The sequence below is a fragment of the Drosophila arizonae genome, chromosome 5 (genome assembly GCF_054131065.1).
Source record: "Drosophila arizonae isolate 15081-1271.41 chromosome 5, UAZ_ARI_1.0, whole genome shotgun sequence".
Taxonomy (NCBI): domain Eukaryota; kingdom Metazoa; phylum Arthropoda; class Insecta; order Diptera; family Drosophilidae; genus Drosophila; species Drosophila arizonae.
The window spans coordinates 26112268-26137038 of record NC_142925.1 but is presented as its reverse complement, the minus strand read 5'-3'; the positions used below and the strand labels follow the sequence as shown (position 1 = coordinate 26137038).

Genomic DNA, 24771 nt, shown 5'->3' with positions numbered 1-24771 from the left:
AGACTTACCTCCTTAATGTGCGGAGTCTCGTCCATGAAGTCCTGCTCGTCATCCTCCTCGCCCTCAGAGGGGTCGCCCTCCAGCAGAGCACAGCCCGGCGTGATTTTCTGCTGCCGCTGCGCATTGCCGAAGTCCACGAGCTTGTGATTAATCCAGACCTCCTTCATGCAGCCCTTGAAGCTAGTCAAGTTGCGTATCTGCCAGTTTTTGTAAGCCTGCTGGGCGGGCTCCACCGGCAGACCGCCAAGGAACATAGGCGTGCTCAGTTTCAGATAATCATTGGAGCCCTCATTGATGATGGAACGGGCCAGGCCTCGATCCACGCGCAGCGTGAAGTTCTTTTTGATGGCCAGTAGCTCGACGGCATGGTATTTGCCATCGGCGACCATTTCGAAGCTGTACATTGTGGACACCGGATAGTTGCCGACATCATAGCTAACGCGTATGCGTCCATTGAAGAGCTCCACGGCCAAGTGCGCATCCTGTCCATCATACATGAGGATTCCGTTCTGCTCGGCGCTGCTAAAGACAATGGTGACATTCGCCTCGGGCCTGGTGCGCAGCGGCTCCAGCTCCACGAACGAATTGTTGTGAACGAAGCTGATGCTGGTCAAGTACTCGCACCACTTGCCCGTGTAGCCCGGATGGCACTTGCACAGGTAGTCCGAGCCGGCGGCATTCGGTTGGAAGCAAACGCCGTGCTTGCACTCGTGGTTCTGGCAGGGCGACGTCTGGGGATACATCATGGAGATCAGGTTGTGGCCCTCACAGTACTTGCCCGTGAAGTCATCCGGGCACTTGCAGACGTAATCGTTGATGCCGTCGATGCAGGTGCCGCCATTCTGGCACATGTGATTCTGGCAGTCATCGATGTTGTCCGTGCAGTTGATGCCATGGAAGCCGGCCATGCACTCGCAGCTGTAGTGGCTGAAGTGGTCCAAGCACTTGGCCCCGTTCGCGCAGGGATTGAACTCCTGGCTGCAGAACTGAATCTTCGTATCGCACCACTCGCCGCTGAAGCCGGGCTGGCACTCGCAGCGGTACGACTGCACGCCGTCGATGCAGGTGGCGTTGTTCTGGCAGCGTATGTCTTCGCCCAGGCAGTCGTCGATGTTCGTCTCGCAGCGGGCGCCTGTGTAACCTGGCGCGCACTGGCAACTGAAGCGTCCCTCCTCCAGCACCGTGCAGGTGGCATTGTTACGGCAGGGATTGCCGTAGCAGGCGTCGATCATGAACTCGCAGTGCCTGCCATGATAGCCCGGCTGGCAGAGGCACTGGTAGTCGCGCTGGGGCAGGGCCAAGCACTGGGCCTTGTTCTGGCAGGGCTGCTCGTAGCAAGCATTGCACTTGGCCAGGATCTCGTTGCGCACCTTCCCACGGCACACGAAGTTCGACGAGGGCGTGGACAGTATCAGCTTGTCCTTCATGTGCTCCGGCTCGGCGCAGCGTGCAATGCCCGGCTCCACATAGTCCAGCTTGATCCAGTCCGAGAACCACTTCAGCGAGCAGTCGCAGTACAGGGGATTGCTGCCCAAAGCACTGCAAGTGCCAGGTTAACAAAGGGTGAAGGGTCAACAGAGGTTAACAAAGTTAAGGAACAAGAGGAAAGAAACCGTTACTCACATGTGTGTCAACGACTTGAGATCCTCGAAGGAGCCCTCCGGTAGCATGGATATCCGATTGCCGTGCAGCGAGAGCACGCGCAGATTATTTAGACCAGACAACGCATGACGTTGCAGGCATTGCAGCTTGTTGTACGAAATGATGCTGCAGCACACGGCAAAGAAGGAAAAGCAACATAATAAGTGAATGAAAAGCAGAAGATGTGGAAAATGAAGCGTTTACCAAATTGCGGACACATGCGGCACACACATCGATGATGAAGAAATGAAAGTAATTGCGAAACGTTTCAAGCCCGCCACACGAAATTGAAAAGAAATGCATTGAAGATGCGAAGACTGCACTCGCCTGACTGCGCGGATACCCTGTAGTTGCGCTGCGCATCGACCTCACCTACCCAACGGTTTGGTCAGATGAGAGATCCGACAGTCACTTCGATAGTATATGCTGCTTTTATGCAGGTTTTCTTCATTTTAGTCGCATTCGATCGTGTTTCTGACATTAGCGAACAGTGCAAAAATATTATTTAGACCGCAGAGGTGATGCGTACAGGGTATGAAAACGCCACAGCTTTGATTGCAGACTGCGGATTGTGCACACAAGCGGCACCAAGCGGCAGACGGCAGAAGCTCGACGGACTGGAGCGGCAGGGGCAGGGTGGAGGACGAGGACAACTAATGCTTAAGCACGAGTCACGACTTAACGTCTCGAATGAATTTCGTGGCCGGTTGAGACGAGCCCAGGCCAAGGGTGGCGGGCACAGCCACCGCGCCGCACCACCGAGCCACAGCCACTGCCACAGCTAAAGCAAACCGCAAAATGCAATTGCCGCAAAAAAAGCAGAAAGCAAAGAAAAAATTGTGTCAAGCCCTCTTGACGCTGAAACGTTTCGATTCGATTCGTGTTGCCTTAATGCCTCGTACGAGCCGCATTGTGGCAATTAAAAAGTCATTAGAAATGGGCCCAGTACTTACAGCGTGGATAGTTTGGTTAGATTGGCGAAGGTGTAATTGGATAGTATGGTGATTTGATTGTTGCTGAGATCGCTGCAAATGAAGCAGAGAGAAACAATTTGTGTGCTTCGGTTAGTCCGGGCCTGCAGCAAGCTCTGGCAAGCTGTTACTTACAGTCGTGTGAGCGCACGCAAGTGCCTGATGCGCTCATAATGAATCTGCTCGATCTCATTGGACTCCAGGTACAGCTCGGACGTCTCGGGCGGTATGCCGCGCGGTATTTCCTTCAATTGATTGCGTGAGCAGCGCACCACAGTGCCGGTGCACGTGCAGGCCGGCGGACAATAGCCATCGCCGAGGCAGCCCTCGTTGTTGTCGCTGCTGCATTTGAATTCGTTGTGCGGCAGATCCTTGATTTGCACATCACGTACCTTCGCTGGGGCAGCGCAACGTGCCGCACCGCCGCTCAGCGATTTTTTACGCAACCACTCGGCGAACCAGGCCAAATGACAATTGCAATTGAATGGATTCGATGCTAGATTCCTACGAAATTGATGGGTAAATGCACAGGTTTTATTTCAATTAGTTACAAATACGTGTCTAAAACTTAAACATGGGAAACGAAAAGCAAACAGGCCGAACCTATATACATAGCTAGAGCTGCAAAGACACTTTCCCATCTCTGCAAAAAGTGGATTACGGCTAAAGTTACATTTAATTCAATTCAGCTGACATAAAAATATCCGCTATAAATAGCTGACCAGTCTGGCAAATGGGGTGCTCTATCGGTTTTACTATACGATTGTAATAATTTTCTGCACTTAGGCTATGCAATAAATTTCTCAGCTTATCTAAGTTTGACTCTAGTTATTATTAAATAAATAAACACTTATATAAAGCTTCAATGGAATTAGTTTTTGTGTATGTTATTTTATGTTATGTTAACGCTTAACATCTGTTACTTTGATGAGCTAAGCTTAACATAAATTCAACTACTACACAAAATGCACTTCTACCATCCGGATGGGATGCCTCCCTCACATGATTTTGTTAAAGCTTTTCATTTGATTTGTGGCATAATTGTAAATGTGATTGACACTAGCCGTAATTGCATTATGAGTACAAAGATATTCAATATCAGCCTGGGCTGCGCACAGATTTGAATGGTTGCATTAATTATTTTCAATTTTGCACTTTTAGCATGCAAATTGTTTGCGGAGCATATGTTCCACTTGCTGCTCACTTGGATACGAGTGGGCCGCACATGGAGCAGCACAAGTGCCGTAAGTCCTTTAATTAGGCGCTCGGCTGAGAGCAGGCGAAACAATGGCTCGCAAATTACATTGGCAATTCCAAACGTTACACCAAGTCCAGACTAATTTAATAAGCAATGCTGCTTTGTCATGCTATCAACATTGGCTAGCAGCTGGCTGTGTGTGGGTCTGGGAGTCTAGGGTGTGTTTGTGTGTAGGGCGAGCAGCCGCAGGCAACCAACTAACACTTTCAGCTGGCACCTACAGGTCCTCCGCCCATCCACCTGAATGACGGAGCATGTGGATGTCGTGTGGTGCACAGCTCTAAATGACTTTCATTGATGCTATTTATTAGCTAGTTAAATGAATTTTACAATAATTTTAGATGTGGCCAAAGAACCTCAGCACCTCGCCCCCAAGCACCACACACACATTAAGTACAGTGCGACCCAATGAGACCCACATATGCCAATGTTACCTTAACAGACGGCAAAACTTAAGAAAGTTTCTAAAATATCGGATTGCAATATTTTATGCTTCAAGTTATTATTACAATAAAAATAATTGTCTTCGTAGTGCAGCTCTAGGAGAAATCAATATCAGTAATTTCAGACAAGCAAATATCTGGACATCCAGCATGAATTGTGCAACTGATTTATTTATTTGTTGTTATTTTTATTTTAATAAATGAAGCCTATATATCAGAAATGATGTAAATTTACTTTCAATTAACTGTCGATTTCTTGAACACATTTGCAATAAATCTCAATTGATAAATTTAAATATAAAAGTGTTAAATAAGCAAGGGAATGATGATTTCTTTTAAAATTACTCTTTGCTCAACTTAGCGAGGTTGTACTGTATATTCTTTAGTGCTCTTTATTGAACTCAATTTTAATTAATTAAATCATCGAAGGCAGCGCACACCCGCAAATGTGTGTGTGTGTGTGTGTGTGCGTGTGCGTGTGCGTGTACGTGTGTACAGTGAGGGTTGATTTACAGTAGACAGGCACAACAATGTGGAGCAACTCAGTCACACTGCAGTTGGGATACACGAAGACAGCGGGCGAGCCATGAGCATGTGTGTGTGACTCTGTGTGTGTGTGTGTAGTTGTTATCGTAGGCAGCACTGCTATAAATTGAAGTTCAATTGAATTATATACAATAGTTGTTGGCATGCTACGAAGAAAAACTGATTTGTTAAAGCGGCAGCAGCAGCAGCAGCAGCAGCAGGAGCAGAAGCAATCGAGCAGAAGCAGCAGCAACTTCTGTTTTGATGTGAAATGCTGGCAATCAGATGAAGTTCAACTGGGGAACAATCAAAACCATTAACCTCATTTTATGTGCCTGTGCCCTGTGCGCGTTGTGGTGGATGGGACGTGGGCGGGGTCATGTAAACTAGGAACGGGGCAATTAATGCCAAAGCTAAATCATTTATCTATTGAAGTGCATGCAGCGCACCGCTTGGCCACTTGGCACAGTTTTAATAGCTATGCATAGCCAGCAGACGCATCAAATGCCAACAATTTCTGGCGGTTGCCTGTGCCAGGGGTGGGAGTAGGGGCGCAGGGGCGTGGTAGTACTTACAGAGACGTCAGCGAGTTGAGATGCTCGAATGAACCAGGCATGACGCATGAAATTTGATTGTCATAAAGATTGCTGCAATTGAAAAAAGTAAAAATGCAGACGTTTATATGAAGTCACAAATTTGTAAGATGTATGCGTATTTAAATGAATATGTGTATATGTATGATGCCTTGTGGACTTACAGAGTTTTCAGCTGATGCAGTCCGAGGAACATTTTATTCGAAATTTCCTTTATCTTGTTCTCGCCCAACTGCAAATCCTGTATGCGCGATGCACCCTCAAAGGCGTTCGGCTCAATGCCAGTCAGCTGATTGCGCTTCAGCTCCAGTTTAACCAGATGCGGCAATCGTCCAAACAGGCCGTCCGAGTTGATGCGTCCCAATTCGTTGTCGTTGAGTAAACTATGAAAGCAAATACACACACACACACAGACACACACATGGTCAGGTTTAAGTTGATGTTAAATGTGAGCTGCTTATTTACAACAAAATACAATTTATTTGACCAAAACAAATCCGAGGCGATCTGATATTTAATGAACGAATTCGATATGTTTACATTCATCTTATTATTGAAAATAAGCTTCAAGGGCAACGATTGTTATAATAATGAATAATAATAGTAAGCAATCCACACTCAGGTCTTTCATTTGACAATCATTATATATCTCAGACCTAGATTCAATTATGAATTGCTTAATTCCTTATCCCTTGTATATATTCTATTTGATTCAACTAAACAATTCAGTTCATTAAGCCATCAGACATAACTTCGAGCAGAAGAGAAGAGGAGAAGGGGAATTAAGCTATAAAAAGCGGTTAGCGAATAATTTATGAACTGCCTTAAGAGGCGACCATTTAAGGAGGGATAACACTTATATAAAATGTATTGTGATAAGTATTCTAGGAGTTTGGTCTTGTTGGTAACTTACAGCTCTGTGGTATGCAATGGAATGTCGCGTGGTATTTCCTTGAGACCTCGTCCCGCACAGTCGACCGTCGTGCCCTCGCACTGGCACATGGATGGGCAGTCCGAGTCCATGCGACACTCGCCGGATAGCTTCATTCGCAATTCATCCCAGGAACCTGCACAATTGTCAAGTGGATGGGTGTGTGGGTGTGGGTGTGGGTGTGGGTGTGGGTGGGTGTGGGTGTGGGTGTGAGGGGTGGTACGACACAAAGTTAAGACATATTCTTTTACTTGTCTTGGTTTGCCCGTCGGGCGCACTTACATTTGAATTTCTCCTCGCGCAAAGATTCAATGCGCCGGCGATGCATCCGCTTCGGTGACTCACAGCGTGCTCCACTTGTCTCTATGGGATTTTTGTGCAAATAGTCGGCCAGCCAGCGCAGATTGCAGTCACAAATGAAAGGATTCTTGGCCAAATGTCTATACACACACACACACATACCCACGCACATTTATGTGTATATATATTTATTTGTATACATGTACAAGTATTTTTCGTTGTGTTGCAAATGGAAAGAAAGAAAGAAAGTAGCATTGAGCATTTGTAGTGAATGGAATGAAGGGAGCGAAGGGAGAGGAGCAGTGGGGGAGAGCAGCAGCGGGTGGTGGTAGGAAAGGCAAAACTGTTGTTGCCTGTTGTGGATGGAGGCTTGAGACGTCTTAAAAGTGCACGAGCCCTGCGGCTGCAACGTTTCCGTTGTTTGTTGCTGTTGTCGCCAACGTTTTGAAAACTATTTTCAAAGGCAATCCTTTCCCAAGAGCCTTCCCTGGCAATGCCTTGCGACAGAGTGACCATAAAATAGCTAGCAACTAAAATCATCTTAAATCATATTGTAATTAGAGGATAAAACTTTACCAAACCAGCTAAAATTAGTAGCGACTAAAAAGTTTATAAACTGCTCAGATATATTTGCAATAAATCGAATCAACTGTTAAGTCGAATTCAATTAAAGAATTTCGTGCTGGTTGCGAATATGAGAAGAGTAAAGGGACACATATAATAAGAAATATATATAAACATTTAAATTTTGTAAATCCTCGTGAATATTACTTCTATATACCGGACTAGGGTTCGAAATGTAGAATAAATCTACATACATATCATTATTATTAGTATATACCTCAATTTTATATTTTGAACAGCCTGTTATTGTGAAGATATCAATTCGACCTACTGTTGGTCACATTTTTGCTAGCTATTTGCTTTGTAGTTGACAGCCCTGGCAAATACTTAACCCACTCAAGAAAGGCGTAGACCAACTCAAGAGCCGCACAGCACTTAAGCTCAGCGCATTTATCGATGCTCCATCGTCCCTGCTTCCCGCCCCTTGGGGCCTATTGAAAATGCGCCGTCTTTTGTTCGTGGAACATCTTTACGGTTCACAGCCGATATTTGTGGATGTGGATGGGGCCCTGGGGGCTGTGCGGAGTCATAGAAAAGGCGGTGCTGATGTTGTTTGGCTGCTAAACAAATGTCAACGCGAGCCGCTGTTGCTGCCAAGTCAAAGGAATTACTAAATGCACTTCAGCGGTTTAACACCAAGTGCCTGGGAGCTCCTCCATTCAAAAGCCAAAGGAGCTGCCTGCTCCAAGGGGCGCCTCCCCACTTGCAACATGCGCTCGCCAGCCAAGCCACAGCCAGCCTCTCAATGGGGGCGGCTGTGGGGGCGTGGAAGTTCTTATGCAGCGGCGGGCGGGCGGGGCAAGGGGCGTGGTACTTACACCGTTTTGATGCTCTTCATGGCGTCGAATGTGCCATTAGCCAGCGACTGTATGTTGTTGTCGTAAAGTGAGAGCAAACTGAGGCTATGCAGGTCGCGGAAGGCATCCTTGCGTATGCAGGAGATCTCGTTGGCATTCAGGAGCAGCAGCTGCAGCGAGCTGAGTCCTTTGAATACGCCCGAGGGCAAATCCTTTATTTTATTGCCATACAGCACGCTGCAAGCAAAAGAGAGAAAAAACCAAGTTGAAAAAGACAAAGCAAATGAATAAAACACAAGTGGAAATACGGAACAAGTACGAATCGCTACGAAAGAGACAAACTGATAAATGAATACTCTTCTAGATTATCTTTCGCCTAAGCCTAATTGTTGTTTCTGGATAATATTATGATGCGGGTTTTCACAAAAGCTAAAGTGAACGAGAAATTAGCTATAAATGCCTTTTATATTGCATATAGCATGGTCCCTTTTGTTTTCACTCTATGAAGTCTAAACGCCCCAAGAAATCAAAATACCCTGCACCATATAGGGTATACAGTAGCAGACAGAACCTGTGCTGCTTCATGTTGTTGCTGAGGTGGGCTTATGTTGTTGTCATTGCGGGCGGCAACTGGTTTGGCACACAAACAACCTCACACTCTGCCAAAAGGGGGCAGTGGGCGGCGCAGCACATTGTGGCAAGCTCGAGTAATCCGATGCCTTGCGGTGTTGGCAACGCTTAGCGTAGGCCGATTAGCCCCTCAAGCCTCAGCTGAGACCCTTAGGCCCGCTGGCTGTCAGGAGGAGTGTTTGGCGGACGGACTGACGGACGGACGGACTCACTGACTGACTGACACTCCACACAATCAGCGAAGCGACTGCACATTTGGTTGGCATATGCATGCGCTACTTGTTGCTAATGTGCATCTACTTACAGCGTGGTTAGCTGCTTTAGGCCACTTAGCGCATCGTGGGCAATGCGCGAGATGTTGTTGTTGGACAGATCGATGCGTCGCAGTCGCCGGAAGCTGGAGAAAGATTTGGCTGGCAGTTCGGTGATGAAATTCTGCTCCAAGCGCCTATTAACGAAAAAGGGGAAGTAGTTACAATATGGCCAAATTTGTTATCCAGGTGGCTAAACTTACAGCTCGGTGGTATCATCCGGCAGTGTAACGGGTACACTCGTCAGACTCTTCTCACGGCAATCGACGATGCCATCGGCACAGCGACACGGGTGGGGGCAGCTGTTCTCCACGCCGCATTCCATTGGCGCATGCTCGGTGAGACCTGAAAGTGTGTGTGTACCAATTGTAGCAAGTGTAAAGCAGACTGCATCTTGAGCTGGTTACGGCGACTCATTCACCGAACCCAGCGCTGAGCCACTCGGCTTTGATTTGATCCACAGCAGTAGCAAGTTTGAAGCAGCCTCACCAGCAGCAACTACGTAATTATGAATGCTACTGCAGCGCGCCAAGATGCAGCTGACGGCTGCCCCAGCTACAGCTTAAGCTCCAACTGGAGCCACAGCTGCCGCTGGTCATAAATGTTTACCCACATAATTCCATAGCATTTTGTACACCAAACGAAAGTCAAACACACGCTAGGAAAGTACAAATCTAACTAAGTTGACGAATGTGTTATGCTCTTTCAATTTCAATTAATAACTGAATAAATTAATTTAATAGTCAGGTGATAACTCTACTAGGACTTGACTATTAGCTCAACATTTTCCTCTTTTAGCAACTTCAAAGACACTTTCCAGTAAATGTTCATCCATTAAGAGCTCGTCAGCGAAAGACTGAACTGAGTTCAATCCAAAATGAAATATGCCATTAAGCAGGCAGCAAAGATTGACTCAAATCAAATGAAATAAAATCGAATTAACGCCTCATTTAACATTAACGTATTGGCCCGCTTAAGTACCCAAGTGCTTGATGGAAGTGTGTAACTCTTTATGACATAGAGCATAACAAGTACAATATAACGATGGATGAAAAACTTGTTTCATGGCATCGGTTGGCGCACATTTTCCGCTTCATTGAACGCCAGAGTTTGTAGCTGTTCACTTGGATTCGGAGTCAAGTCGAGTCGCGTCGTGTCGACTCGAGTCGAGTTGAGTCGAGTCGATCCATTGGGAGGCTTTCCAAACGCTGCTGTAGCCCGCAGCATCTGCATCCCAATCAAGCAAGCGATGACGGCGTTAAACGTTTTGGCAAACACAGGATGATGATGATGCCGACCCTCGCCTCAACCCCTGCTGCAGCCCCCTGCTGTCCCTTCTGCTAAACCCCTTCCTGCTGCTGGCGCTGCTGCTGTTATTGTTGTTGGCTTGAGTGGGCGGCACAGTGGGGCGTGCCCATATGACTGCTTATGATTTACAATGCTTTGTTCCAGTCAATGCTGGCATATAAAACTAATTAATTTGGCATCGCTCTCTGAGGCCCCACGACATTTGTCCATTTTTGGAGGGCCTCAGCCTCGCAGCGATGTCATGTAGTCCATACCTGAGCATTTGAACTCCTGATCGTGCAGGTCCGCCACGTTTTGGCCCTTCAGTTGCGACGGCGATTGGCAGCGCGTGTAGGGGGCGAGCCGCGGCGCGCTGCGTAGGTAGCGCGACAGCCAGGATAAATGGCAATCGCAGGCGAACGGGTTATCCGAGAGGCGCAGCGCCCGCAATTTTCCCAATCCCCCGAAGGCATTGTGCGGCAGGGCGGTCAAGTTATTGTTATTCAGTGTGCTGTGCGAGTACAAAAGAGAAGGCAGAAGCGAGAATAAGAGAGAGAGAGCCAGAGCTACGTTAAGAGGTGGGTCTTGGGGGAAAATAAGTTGCACTATTGCATTATCAAGTGAATGCATCTTTGGTTGGCTCTTTGCTAAGCCACACTTAGGGATGGGCAACAACACAATCGCCTGCGTGTTATGACTTTTCTTTTACTGTTAGAACACATAGTTAATTTATTTATTCATTATTCAGTGATTCATACTATCATTTAGGATTGCATATCTTATCTCAATATAGCATCGATAGCTTAATATCTTTGTTATTGATCTATTGCTCAAACTCATTTGAAGTTTTAACACTCTTCTTATAAGATGTATTGATATGTTTTACTACTACTGACAGTTTATTTGTTTTTGCTTTTCAAGTACTTCGTAATTTTTCAACACTGTTTATCTATAATTGCACTAACATTCTTCTATATCAATGAGCTTATGGTAGAGTACCCTACACCATGTGATTATGCTAGCTAAATAAGCAGAATGTTGCGTTGTGTTTGCCCATCCCTAATTGCAGGGGCTCATAGTACTCACAGTATTTCCAGCTCCAACAATCCCTTAAAGGCATGCTCATCCATACATGTGATTTGATTGTTGTCTAGCTGTAGGCTCCGCAGCGATTGGGCGCCCTTAAAGACCCTCCGGCCGACCGTTGTGATGACATTGTGCGAGATGTCCCTGTCGAGGCGAGTCGAGGTTAGCAGGCAGGAAGGTAGGCAGGCAGCAGTGTGGTGAACAGGTGAGCAGGCGGGCAGGTGGGTAGCGGGAAGAGGAAGGATTTGAAAGTCAGTAAATGTTTGAAATCTATGGGGCTACTGCTACACAATAAATGTAGGCAGACTATATATAAATGTAGTTGCTACAGATCTACGTTGATTACTTACAATCGCAAAAGACTCGCTGAACTTGTCACAAAGTTTTCAGGTATTGCCTTAAGTCGATTGTTGTTTAGGCGTCTGATTTATAGAGTGAAGTGTTTGGTATATTTTTGTTTTTTTTTTTTTTTTTGTATTTTTTGTTTGGTGTACGAGCATATTATATACGCAAAACGAAACGCAACGAAAGTAGAGAGATATGCATAAAACGAAACGAGAAAAAGATACAAAAAGTTAAACTCAAAACTCAACAAAAATCGAATTTTGAACGATATAAGTATAATATTATGAATTTATTAATTTTTGTTATATAGCTATGCGCTATGTGCATCTAGGTCTATAAAGAGCGGCAAATTTTTGGTTAGTTCAAAAAGTAAATTAGTCGCAAAAGTCTCATGCACTAGCATCGAATCGGCATGTCATTCGATTTGTTTGCTATCCCAACTTTCGAATCGATGCAGTTCACTACTTACAGTCGCTCCAGTGAAACCAAATCTTGCAGTGCATTCTTCTCTATGGTATGGATTTGGTTGTCCGTCAGTTGTCTGTGAAATGAATTATATGTATTAATTATACATATTAGATATAATGAATTTATTTTCATTCAAGCATTGGCATTGTGTTTTCATATGTTAGCTTATCATTTTTAAATAAGGATTTATCTGTTTTTAAAATAATTCATATCAAATTAAACCGTTTTATAAGATTACTAGGCTTCATATCGTCATGAACTACTTTCAAATTGAAGATCTCTCCATAGTAAACTGATAAAATTATTTTATTTATCAAGATTTTCTACATATTCTTAGCCAATGGCGCTATTTACTCTCTTACAAAACACAACTGTCTCTAATAAATTTAATTTAATCTTGGAATTTTTAGTTTCCTGAGCCAATCAAATATTTAATGAGATTCTTGCCTAGCCAACGTTTCGCCAATTGCAAAATGCAAATAAATTCTTGACTATCAGTCGTAGAGTACAGTAAATACGTGTGTTGTGAGACCAGTTTCGTGTATACTTTCAATTCCAATTTACAGCTGATATCGCGGCATTTGGTGTCACTTTGCATGCGACATTTTGCATTTCGTAATGATCAATTTTGGACAGACTTTGCAACCAAAAATATTGACCAAAACTTGAATACGTGTTCTAAGAGGCTTAACAGATATGTTATAGAACTTGTTCAATTTTTAAATATATATAAAACTTAAACAAAAATATTTACGAATGATTGAATTGACTAAATAACGATTATCTCTTAGTCCTAAATAATATACATATATAAAAACATATGAAATGCATGAAAAATACTTGAAGCATTTAAATAAGACATACGATATATGTATGGTTTATACTTACAGCATTCGCAGTTTGGTCAAGCGCTGAAAATCCGTTTCATATATCACGGTTAAATTGTTGCCCTGCAAATCGCTGGAAAATAAAGAGAAAAAGAAAGAAAATACAATTACGAGATCTTAACTTTTGATTGGGGCTAGTCTTTAATTATGTTGCAACCCAAGTAGCTCGCTAATCGGAATCAGCTGGACAAATGCTGAACCATGTACGCGCCGATAATAATTTTTAATTGCTTGTAAGACAAGGCACATGAACAACAGCAGCAACAGCAACAATCTGAGATATGAATTCAAGCAGCTGGAGAAGATGCAGATGCACTCAGAGCAAGGAGAGAAAGAGAGAAGGGGAGCCCCGAAAGGGGGCTGTGGCTGTGACTGTGGCTGCGGCTGTTGAAAACTCAGCCTTTTGTCTGATAACAAAAATATGATATTTAATCATTTAACATGCGCAGGAAGAAAACTTGTTTTTAGTTTTACGATGGCACAGACAGACAAACCGACTGAGATACAGAAAATTTGTTACCTGTAGATGTCATAACAATGAAATGCAACCTAAGAGATACAAAATACCTGAAAACAGACGCGGACCGTGTGCGCATGCGCAGCCAGCAACGACAACAACCACTCGTTGTGCCCGGTGCCTCAGTTCAGCTCAGCTGCTTTTTGAGTAAGGTTGGCAGCCAGAGCTATGCCACAACAGGTAGTAAGACCTTCAGTCTGGGCCCAGAGCCACAGCCAGAGCCAGAGCCAAAGCCACAGCGACAGCCATAGCTACAAACGAGAAATATTTTTTAGCTTAAGCCGTAATGAAACTCGCATCAAGTGGCCGATGAGCGCGTACACTGAGAGAAACGCATAGGGCAGAGGTCGCTTAACAAAACACCAAGCACTAAATTGAGAATAAATTAAATTCCATGGCTCTCAGTTGATATATTGTCGATAACAATAACTCCTATGAATCGATCGATATTTATCGATCATATATTAATGAAAATACACCCAATTAAACTTCACAAAGATTGTTATCTCTCTGTGTCCTTCTGTACCTTTTACGATTGGTACTTCATTCATATTGTTTCAAGCATAACAACTAGAATAGCTGTGCTACTTATAAAGTCACCTATTTTTGCACCTTGAGAAACATCTTCAGTTTAGTCTCAGTGTAACATTATGACCAGGTCCGAGCTGCTACGCACGACACACTCACGCACACCAGCAGAGTTTTTAATGAGCTTAATATCTTGGCAAGATGTGGGCATCTCTTGCTTAGATTTAACTGATTACGGCGACCCATAGAGATACGCCTGAGACTTGAAACAAAAAACAGAAATAAATACAAATAGAATTTTAAAAAAAGTTTAAGTCTTTTCTAATTGCTAGACATTTTTCAGCATATTTTTAAAAATAATTACAATAATCGTAAGTTGTTTTTCAGTTTGCAAGTTGTGGTTCTGTGTGTGCTCAACTTTTTCTTTCCCTTGGAGCGCTGTGTTATAATTAAATATCTAACATATAGCATCTGGCATTTAGGCTCATTAAATCTTTTGGAGCATTCACAAATTCGCCAAGAAAAAGCCTTGCAGGTTTTAGGGCCCCAATTAGAATTCAGCACGAGTTGTTCGATTCATTATTTTTCATTCTTGTTTTTTTTTTCGTTTTGGTTGTCTTTGAAGATTTTGGCAGCTATAAATTAGGCTCACCTTTTTTAAATGTAACTCGACTTGGTTTTTTCTCTGGCTTTTATTCTAAAGGTGTGAAAGGGCTTTCGAGCACAAATTGGGGTCTGAGTTCGCCAGGGTTGTGAGAGGTTACGGCCAAAGTTGTATGCAAAACTGTTTTCGTGTCGATTGCTGAAAACGTGTAGGTGGGAGACTGCTTGGTTGGCTGCTAGGCTGACTGACAGACAGCCAGCCGTTGGTTACCATTCTAATGCTAGCTCCCTCTCATCTCCCATCTCTTTCCTCTGTAACTATGCCTGTCGCTCTGCTGTGTAATTAAATGGCAAGAATCGGCTTGCTCTGGGCCTAGCTCCACATTGCTTTGGCCCCAGCCCCAGTGCCAGCCCCAGTTTTGCATTAAGCATTGTTTTTGCTATTCCAGTGTGCTTTGCCTGCCAATAGTTGTGGGCATGTTCAATATTTGATGTGCACACACAGCACACACACACTCACAGATATGCGCCTCTCCCTATAAGTGTGTATGTATCCGTAGAAGCCCCATGTACACTTATGCTAACATTAGGGTGACCCAACTCTGCTGATGATTATCATAGCTCATATAAACAGTTCTTTTTATTTTTTGTGTGTATTTGGTCATAAACGTACCATCAATTAAAATGTCACAACGAATCTCTTAATTAAGTCCAGCTGACTAGTTCCTAGTCCGGCAAAGCCTCTCGACAGCTTTTATTACACTTTCATTGATTTTTTACTGAAAGGGTTACTGTGTTTGCATTACTTCGGTGTAACTTTAGTTGCTCCACCATAATTTAATTAAAACTAATGAATTAACATGCAGAAATGAGCGAATAAAGTATGTCAAAGCTAAACATAAATTACAGCTATCGGACTTACAGATAACTTGTTACAGCAGAGAGCTCTTTAACAGAATTTAACAAGAATCTAATAAATATACAAAATCTTATTTGAAACTAGAATAGAATTTCGATTCCGGATGTATATAACTATATATATATTCACACACACACATGTATTGTTAACAATAATTATACCCTGAACCCATTGAAAATGGGAAATCAGGGTATAATGGTTTTGTTAAAAGTATGTAACAGGCAGAAGGAGGCGTGGCAGACCCCACAAAGTATATATATTCTTGATCAGGGCGACGAGCTGAGTCGATTTGGCCCTGTCCGTCTGTCTGTCCGTCCGTCCGTCCGTCCGTCCGTCCGTCCGTCCGTCCGTATGTATGAACGCGTCGATTTCAGAAGATATAAGAGCTAGAGACTTCAAATTTTTTTTAAAATGTCCGTAATTACAGCGCGCATATCAAGTTTATCATTAAAAATCGATAACTCATCCCGATCTTTTTTTATCGATAAAAAACCTTATCGAAAACCAGTTATAAAATTATATCTTCTACACCCTTATTGCTAGAGTCTCCAAATTTTTAATGTATGCTTATATGCAATTTATACAATTTCGGTTTTTATTAAAATTTACCCCCCACCCTTAAATTCACCCCCTCACCCTCACTTTTGTAAAAAGTGTATTTCAAATACTAGAGACTTGGGCTTTGGAATATACACACATATTCACCATATGATTACGCTCTAAAAGTTTCATGAAGATCGTACGTCTCCAAAAGAAGTTATTTGACAAATAAATTCTCATAGTATTGCCCACACTGCAGCGCAGCCCAAGCGCAGTCGCTGCTTACTGCGCAGTTAGCAGAGCGCAGGCTTATGCGTGCGTGTGGATGCATGTGTATGTATGTGTGCATAAAAGAAGTGCAGAATGATTAGAATATCAGCTTGGAGGGTTCAGGGTATCTCCTAGTCGAGCAGTCTCGACTGGAGCTTTCTTACTTGTTTTAAAATTGTTTGAATAATGGGAATAATTTATTTAGGGCCTTGAGTCGATAGAAATAATTGCTCATTAATCAACATTGTCTTACCACAAATAAGCAAGCAAAATTTAATTATTCCGTAAAAGGCGCTTAAGCGAATATATTTACTTTCACAATATAAATCTCCATCTTTTCGCCTCCCCGGAGCTATAAACATTCCTTAAATTACATGAGCTCTTAGCATTTTCTCTTCATGGATTTTAAATAAAACTGTCAATCATATTTTTTAATATCTCCCCTCTCGCATTGGTGCAGCTCATGTTTCATTTTTCAATTAAATTTCATCCAAATAGTACTCATATTTCCAGTACCCTCTCATTGACTGCACGAATCTCTTACCTAAGCTCTTTCGTGGTATATCAATATATAATTTTCAGTTCTCTCAGTGCTCAGTGCTAATGCCCCGACTGTCACTCAGCCAGTCAACATTTTCCGTAATATTTTTTAGTGGCCTGAAACACCCTGTGCCGGACAGGCGCAAGGTACTATAAAATGCAAATATGCATGCATGTTGATATGTTTTCTGTTTCTGTTTCTTTTTTTTTTTGTTTTTTATTTGCTTTTTTTAATTTTCCTCGTTTTTTTTTTTTTTTTTTTTTTTTTTTGTTCTGGTCGCTTTTGCTTTTTGCATAAAACAAATGTGTCCCTGAGCGCTATTTGACTGCTTATAACTGGGCTATGTTGTTGTTGCTCGACGTTGATATCTGTTATTAATTTATGTAGAGAAAACGCAACAACAATTGCTGCAGCGCCAGCGCTGGCAACTGCAGCTTTTGAGGTCGCTGCGCAGCAGTCCACAGGTCTGTTGGGGCTCGATAGAGGTGGCTCGGCAGAGGGCGTGGCATGGCATGGCATGGCCCGGCACTGCACGGCGCTGGGCGCTGCTCTGTGGTATTTTGCATACACTTGCTAATTGCCGGCGCGTTAATTTATGTGGCGTCCGCGTACGCAGACGTCGGCTTAATGCATTTGCCACTTTGCCAGTTGCATGCAACAATTGCCAAAGTGGCCGCCAGTTGCTGCGCCGCTTGTGCCGCCTGATGCGCTTATGCTGCCTCCTTCGGCGACAATTAATAAACTTAATGGCAATTTAATGTACGACGCCGGAGACACAGCACAAGACGACAGATTTGCCGCTGCCTTCAACCATTCCAACCATTCATTCATCCCTTTGTCCATTTGTCCATTTGCTTCGCTGTTATCGACACGAAATGGTCACGGCTTTATTTGCTTTCGTTGTTGTCGCTTGTCTATGCTGATTTTTATTTTTAAACGTATATACCAGAAGTGCTCAGCTGTGTTCGCCTGGTGTTATGTAAATATACATATATATGCGCATATATATATATATATATTATATAACATATTGAATGCTGTCATATAGATCATTGTCAAGGCTAAAACTAGCTCATGCAGTTCGCAATGCAAATAGATACACAGATAAGGGCCATATACCAATATCTGTGTGTGTGTGTGAAATTACTATCTGTGTGTGCTGGATTATCATATCAGACCCAACACATCTATCTACATAAATACGTGTTATATAAGCAGCTGCATATTGCGGGTTGTTAGTGAAATACAGTTTTCTATTCCTCTAACTGAATCGTTAACAGCATAAATATATTTATACGGTCCCTTAGAGTATTTATCTAACCAGATATACATATATGCACATATTTTATTTACTTGACTACTTATTTATATATTTCTTTACTAACTATTTCACCCTTGAAAAACAAATTGAAGCTCTTAACGAGCTTTATTTGATAATTTTATGAGTTGATACTTATGAAGTTTTCTCTCATTTGCGTCTTGAAAATATATTTGAGCTTTTACGCAAATAGTTTTCAGTATGATTTTTCAAGTACTTCAATCAATTCAATAAATTGTTTGCTTAGCAGTTTTAGCAGTCTCGCATAGTAAACAAATTGCTCTTTTACAATAGTTTCTACTTGAGCTCGACTAGTTTTTATCAACATTTAGGAATGCTGTCCGCTCCATAGATTTTTGTTATCATATTTAAAGACTTCCAAAATACGCAGGCTTTGTTATTATTTAAGATTTTATTTAAGATTTAAAATTTACAAATTTATTCAATGTCTGTTCAAAAGTTTATTAAAACATTTATTAAAGTTTCTTTGTATTTGTAGAGACCAACAAGTCTATGAAGATCGAACGACGGTTGAGTTGACAGGCATATCATAGACAGGCAGACGGTTAGGACAGACGTGACTATTGATTTTGACCATGTCAGATGATAGTAAACAAGTATTATTTACCAACATCAAAAATAAATAATCTATACACTATTTTTTCGCATTTATATATTTACAAACAAGTTTCGGAAGCCAAACATTAGATTACATTGTTCCCAGCCTGAGGCCAGAAAGCCCTTATCAGGCTTGTAAAGATATTCTAGTCTTCTCGAACATTTTTCCCCAAAGAAATTCTTTCGATTTTAGTTGATTTTATTAAATTCCTCTTCTTGGCTCCTGAAAAATCTGCTCACATACTTAATGAATGCTAGATTTGTATATATAGATTTACGTATATATATGCATATAAATCTGCGTATATTTATGTAAATCAAGTGCTAACTCTTATGTATCGAAAGTTTGATTGCAGCAGTTAATGGTATTTTTATGGATGCGCAAAGTAAGTATATAATCGACATTTATAGGTATTTCATATCAAGTGAGAGCATTAAAACTTCACAAGGCTTTATCTTGTTGCTGTTGTTGTTGGTTTAATTGTCTTTTGATTGGCTATTCACTTGTTGTAAGTATATGTATAAATATATAGATTTTTTAATACTCACAGTCTTTCCACATCCGCTGATATTTTTCGCGGTACCTGCGTTAATCCACGATGCGAGCAGTCGACGGTTAAGCCGCTGCAGGAGCACACGCGCGGACAGCGCGCCTCTGTGATGACGCCCACTCCGCCGCCGGGTATGTGAATGCCCACGGAGCCCAAGCCGCCGCTGGCGATGGCTGAGCTGCCGAAAACGCTCGAATACGGTTCAGCACGGACCATGACAGCAGCTAGCATCAGCAGCAGTAGCAGAGGCATGGGCAGGGACTGGGACATGGACAGGGGCAGGATTAGAGCCTTAGCTCTCGCCGTGGCTGTCGCTGTGGCTTTACAGCGCGTCGGTGGTTGCACCGTTGACGGTGTCGTCGTCCTGGACGGCGGCGCCATTGTGGCACATTTATAAGCAACGTGCCTAATTGAAAGTATCGAGTGCGTGTGCGGACGCCACTTTGTCAACAGCAATCACTTTTCCACAAATATTTGCGCAAGGCAAAAGGATTGTCGTCGAGCGCTTACCGTGTTTCCCTGCTTTTCACGTATTTATCTATATATATTTATACATATATATGTATGTGCGCGTATGTATTTGATTGTTCACGACGGAGCATTGGTTTGATGCATTTCGTTGTTCGATATTCGTTTGACGATTTCGTTGTTATTTTGTTATTGCTCCACTTCGCGCTCTCGGCGCTCACTTTATTTTATTTATTTCGATTTTTGCAGCCCGTCGCGACCGCGCGCTTCTGCAGAACTGATAGCAGCTGTTGCAACGACAGTGGCAGCAATGGCAATAGCAGCGGCGAGTAACGAGTCGGGAGTGACGAGTAACGAGCGACGAGCGAACGCGTAGGTAGCCGGAGCCGTCCACTTAGTTAAATAGGTGCGGTGCGGTCCGGTGCTGCGCGGTGCGTCCAGCCGGAAATGCGCTGCGACTTAGAGTTGTTGTTGGTTGCTTTGAGATACGCACGCACTGGCGCTGGCACTTGGCTGTCAGCAGTTCAGAGACGCCTCGTCGGCAACTTCATCATGAGGTCCGTTCGTCTGTGACCTGCTGCGCGCATCTGCAACGAAATAGAAACAGAGATAGAGAGACAATGAGAGCGAGAGCGAGAGCGAAAGAGCTAAATGTCAGGAAAAATCATGAAAAATCATCTATAAATTCGGCAAGCGTGTCTATGTCAATGCAATGGCAGGAAATTCTTACGGACTGCAATATAAATACACGGACTGTCTGTCTGTGTAGACAGACAAATATATATATCTACATATACATAAAATATACACATATGTATGTCTATATATCTTTATATCACTTTATATCACTTAAATAAAAAATAAAATAAAACTGAAACTAATGTGACAGCTTCTATCTGATGGACTGTACTCAAAGTTCTTAACATTTGTGTGCTGTGGAAAACAATAAAAATTACAGAATGACTTATTAACTATTGACGTTTTGCTTTGTTTTCGTACAGATCTCGTAAAGTATGAGAGGTTTAACATATCACAAGTTGAAAATAGTTAATTTTGTTTAACTTATATAAAATATGAATCTGTTATCCACATGCTATTATTCTTCAAATAACAGTCTTTGTCAATAAATATGATCAGATACTGTATTATGTACATTTCAAAAACATTTCTTTTATATATTTTGATTCCACTTTCATATTTGTAGTTGTTCTGAAAACTCGCATTCTTCAGACATGAGCAACGATCATTTAGGTTCTCTATCATATTTTCTATGTGGTCTTAAGTCTGCCGACCATTCTTGGGGGTTAGTTTTTTCTCTATTTTGTTTTTATCGAACCACCTGTCAGTATCAATAGCTGACAGCTCCAAAAGCAAGCAGACTAATCACCCTAGTCCTAAAACTATTATTATAGAATCTTGCACTGCCAACACATGTTTCCCTGAGTACCCGAAGAACCTGTAGCAAACATGCAGAGGGCACAGAGAAGGAAAACAAAATGACTAATGACTCAACTGCCGGTCTGCATAATAAAAGAGAGAACATGTGTTTTGATAACTTTCCAACTATGCCCCAGCGAAATTACTCAGAATTAGAATGTATGCTGATTAGGCAATTCCGCAGTCATTCACTTAAGCAATTCATTTGTTAATTAGATTCACATTCTTCTATGGAATCTCAAAAGCCTACGCTCAATCTTGAACTAACCTGAACTACTTTGTTCTCATTTGAAGCTAGCTGTACAACAAAAAATAGATTTAAGACCTTAAGTGAGCACTTTGGCTCAATTAAATCTATGTCTACAAATTGTGTTTGTCGTCGTCGTCTTCTTCTAAGTAATGGTCCTCAATCTGTTAGGTCGTGAGCCCTTCCACTCCAAATAGGTCAGAAACTCTAGGCTCTACCGCTGCCCAAATCAGATCTATATTTAGTGCACTTGTGCACTGTGTGGTCCTGCCTCCCTCTTCCTCTGCCATACTGCCTCCATCTCCATCTCCATCTTCCTCTCCCTCTTCAGCTACAATCCCATCTGTGTGCCATGCCTCCGAGTGTGGCACACTTCCCGTTGTCTCCTGTTTGTCTGTCATGTTATGTATTTAATTTGCAAATTGACATGTTAAATATACACCCTGCCCCGCTCTCCAGCTCTCTGTCTCTGTCCCTGTCTCTATCTCTCAGCCCTGCATGCTCGATACCATATATTGGAATTAATTGTTTAAATTAACATTCGGATAGCTGACAGCAGCGATTGACTTCAAATTTGATTGAGAATATGAATGATAACGAGACATAGCTCTAGCTCGAGTAATCACTGAGAGCATGGTAGGAATTGGGAAGTTGAGGGGAGCCACCTGTCAAATATTCTTAACAGGCAATCAACGAAACTCAATGAACACTGCTTGGCTAATGTAATTTAACAAGCTTGGGAAAGTATTTATATGCTCTCTACCAGACGATAATATGCGGGAGACTTGATTGACTTAAGTGGCATTTAAATAATTGAGAGCTCTGTACAGGGTCTTAAATATCAACGTTGCGAATAAATATCAAATCAACAATATAGTTCAGTGATTGAACTCTACTATTATAGAGCATATAGAGCATATATAGAGCATATAGTAAATAAGAATTATTGGATTTCGCATCGTTACGCTCTAAGCTCTAAGCTTCGACTCAATCAAAGGGTATCTGAGAGTTGATCACATTAACTCAAGGAGCACCTCCTGGTTGCGTGCTGGAGAATGTTGTTGGATTTTCGCATGGAACTGCCTATCAAAGGCATGCCAAACACAAGCAGGCAGGCAGCCAGCCACCCATCATCCATCCATCCATCCATCCATCCATCCATTCGAAGAGCCTTTAATCAAAAATTTATCATTTCTCTAGGACAAAAATATTTTTGCTGCAAAGGCATGCCTTTCTTCCTATAACGATGATGACGTTGACAACGCTGATGATGATTATTATGAAGAGAGAACGGAAGTGTGGGGTAAAATGTTCAAAAGATGTAATCACTGCATTGTCACCAACCGGAGACGGGCCTCAGTCTCAAAACTCAGATTCAGTTTCAGTCTTTTGGCCGGGTAAGATTGTGTATGGGGGGTGTGTTTGGGGCTGTGGGTGAGGGGTAGGCATGGAGGCAGCATTCTACTCTCTTGAGTTTCATATGAAACATAAATCAGTGAAATTCTATACATGCCAATGATTGTCTACTCTTTGGCCTCGGCACACACACAAAAATTCCAACAGCAAAATTCAATGCATGCCAATAACTCGTTACTCGTACCATAAACTAAAAGGCCAGAAAGCAGATGCCACTGCCCGGGGACTTGTATACAAGTCTAATGAAAAGGCGACAGCTTTGGCTGGCGGGCAGGCGGGCAGGCGGGCACGCGGGCAGGCGGGCAGGTGGGTAGACGAGCAGGCGGGAAGCAACAACTCAAGTGAACCACAATCGGCCCCAGAATCCCACCTATCTCCCACACTGGCTGTCCGGCTTATTAAGATAACGCGTGAAAAAGCGAGTGACATTTGAGCAAACAGTGAAGCGCACTATTCAAATAGCGCTGCTAGAGAGAGGCCTGACTGGAGTGCCAGGAGACGGGTTGGGCCTCTAGATTAATGAGCATCAGCAACTAGGAATTGCTTTGAAACAATAGATTTATGTGGATCCACTGGCGCTCTTTACATCTCTATAGTTATGCCCACAATCTGTTGTTTGGCGAAATAGCTGCCCCTCGGGCCACGGACTCTTGTGGATTTTCCAATAAATTACGCTTAAGTATGCACTTAATTCAAATAATGCCAAGTTGCACGCCTTCATCTAGCAGGGATCGGGGCTAAGGGGAGCCAAGAGGGCCACGGGGGCCACGGGAGCAGGGACTATACTTGTCGTGTGCTGCCCTCAAGTGATTTGTTTTTGTGTGGCTTATACAAGTTGGGCCCCTCTATCCAGTAAAATAAATGTGTGCCTGTGTGTGTGTATGTGTGTGTATTTACCATTGCTTATGACATGTGTCAAATTCGTGTTGTGCTCCTCTCAACTTGTCTGGCTCAGCTGTCCAGATAAGCTGCATCAGAGTCGGGGCTCAGGGTGAACTTTATGAATGTGTTGATATTTTTTATAAACACCCAGTCAAAGGGATTAAGCTGTAGTCAGCAAAGTGAAAAACTGCACGAGTTGTAGCTTCATCAAGAGTATTACGAGAAGAGCAGTTGTCCGCAGACCACAGGCAAACCCAAATAAAATACCCAAAGACCCAAAGGGTCCGTTGCTTATTCTTGTATATAGGAGTATCAATCATAATTAGATTTATTAGCACTTAAACAAATAATAAGCAAAACCAACCAAATTCACTTAAATATTGACAAGGCAAATAAGATAAAAACAAAGTCAGAAGCAGCCAACTGATTGGTAAGTTCAGGAAAACACAAGAAAATTTCCACAAAACTGAATCAGTGCTCATTTAGACAAAAACATGCATTTGGAGAGCAACAGTTTCAATTCACTCCACTCGAAAAGCAAAAAACACTTAACATCATGAAACAAACCAGCAGCTCATTCATGATTTTCAATTGTATTCATTCTTGGATTATAATGGATATTTAATTTGAAATTGCATCTCAACAGAAACTATAATCTGAGAATGAGTAGTTTACTGTTAATGTCAGCTGGGCTTCCTTTCTATATATCTTCTTCTTCTTTTATATCTATCTAAGCCACTTCTCCGTTCCCGTTGAATTTACTAAAGGGTCTGGCTGGCAATGCCATTCAGCTGGAACTGCTGCCAAGTATGACACGAC

The 24771-nt window shown here is 42.7% G+C and overlaps 1 protein-coding gene across 1 annotated transcript in view; it reads right to left on the bottom strand.

Annotated features, from left to right (window-relative positions):
• sli (slit guidance ligand) overlaps window positions 1-24771 on the bottom strand; it is a 41703-nt gene that overhangs the window by 7000 nt on the left and 9932 nt on the right. The window contains 17 exon segments of the mRNA XM_089471158.1: window positions 9-1539; window positions 1624-1767; window positions 2595-2666; window positions 2748-3116; window positions 5414-5485; window positions 5596-5814; window positions 6345-6498; window positions 6645-6802; window positions 8105-8320; window positions 9018-9161; window positions 9228-9369; window positions 10587-10822; window positions 11398-11541; window positions 11748-11819; window positions 12212-12283; window positions 13099-13170; window positions 19501-20557. Coding sequence (XP_089327284.1) covers window positions 9-1539; window positions 1624-1767; window positions 2595-2666; window positions 2748-3116; window positions 5414-5485; window positions 5596-5814; window positions 6345-6498; window positions 6645-6802; window positions 8105-8320; window positions 9018-9161; window positions 9228-9369; window positions 10587-10822; window positions 11398-11541; window positions 11748-11819; window positions 12212-12283; window positions 13099-13170; window positions 19501-19883 — 4200 coding nt within the window. The 5' untranslated portion in view covers window positions 19884-20557.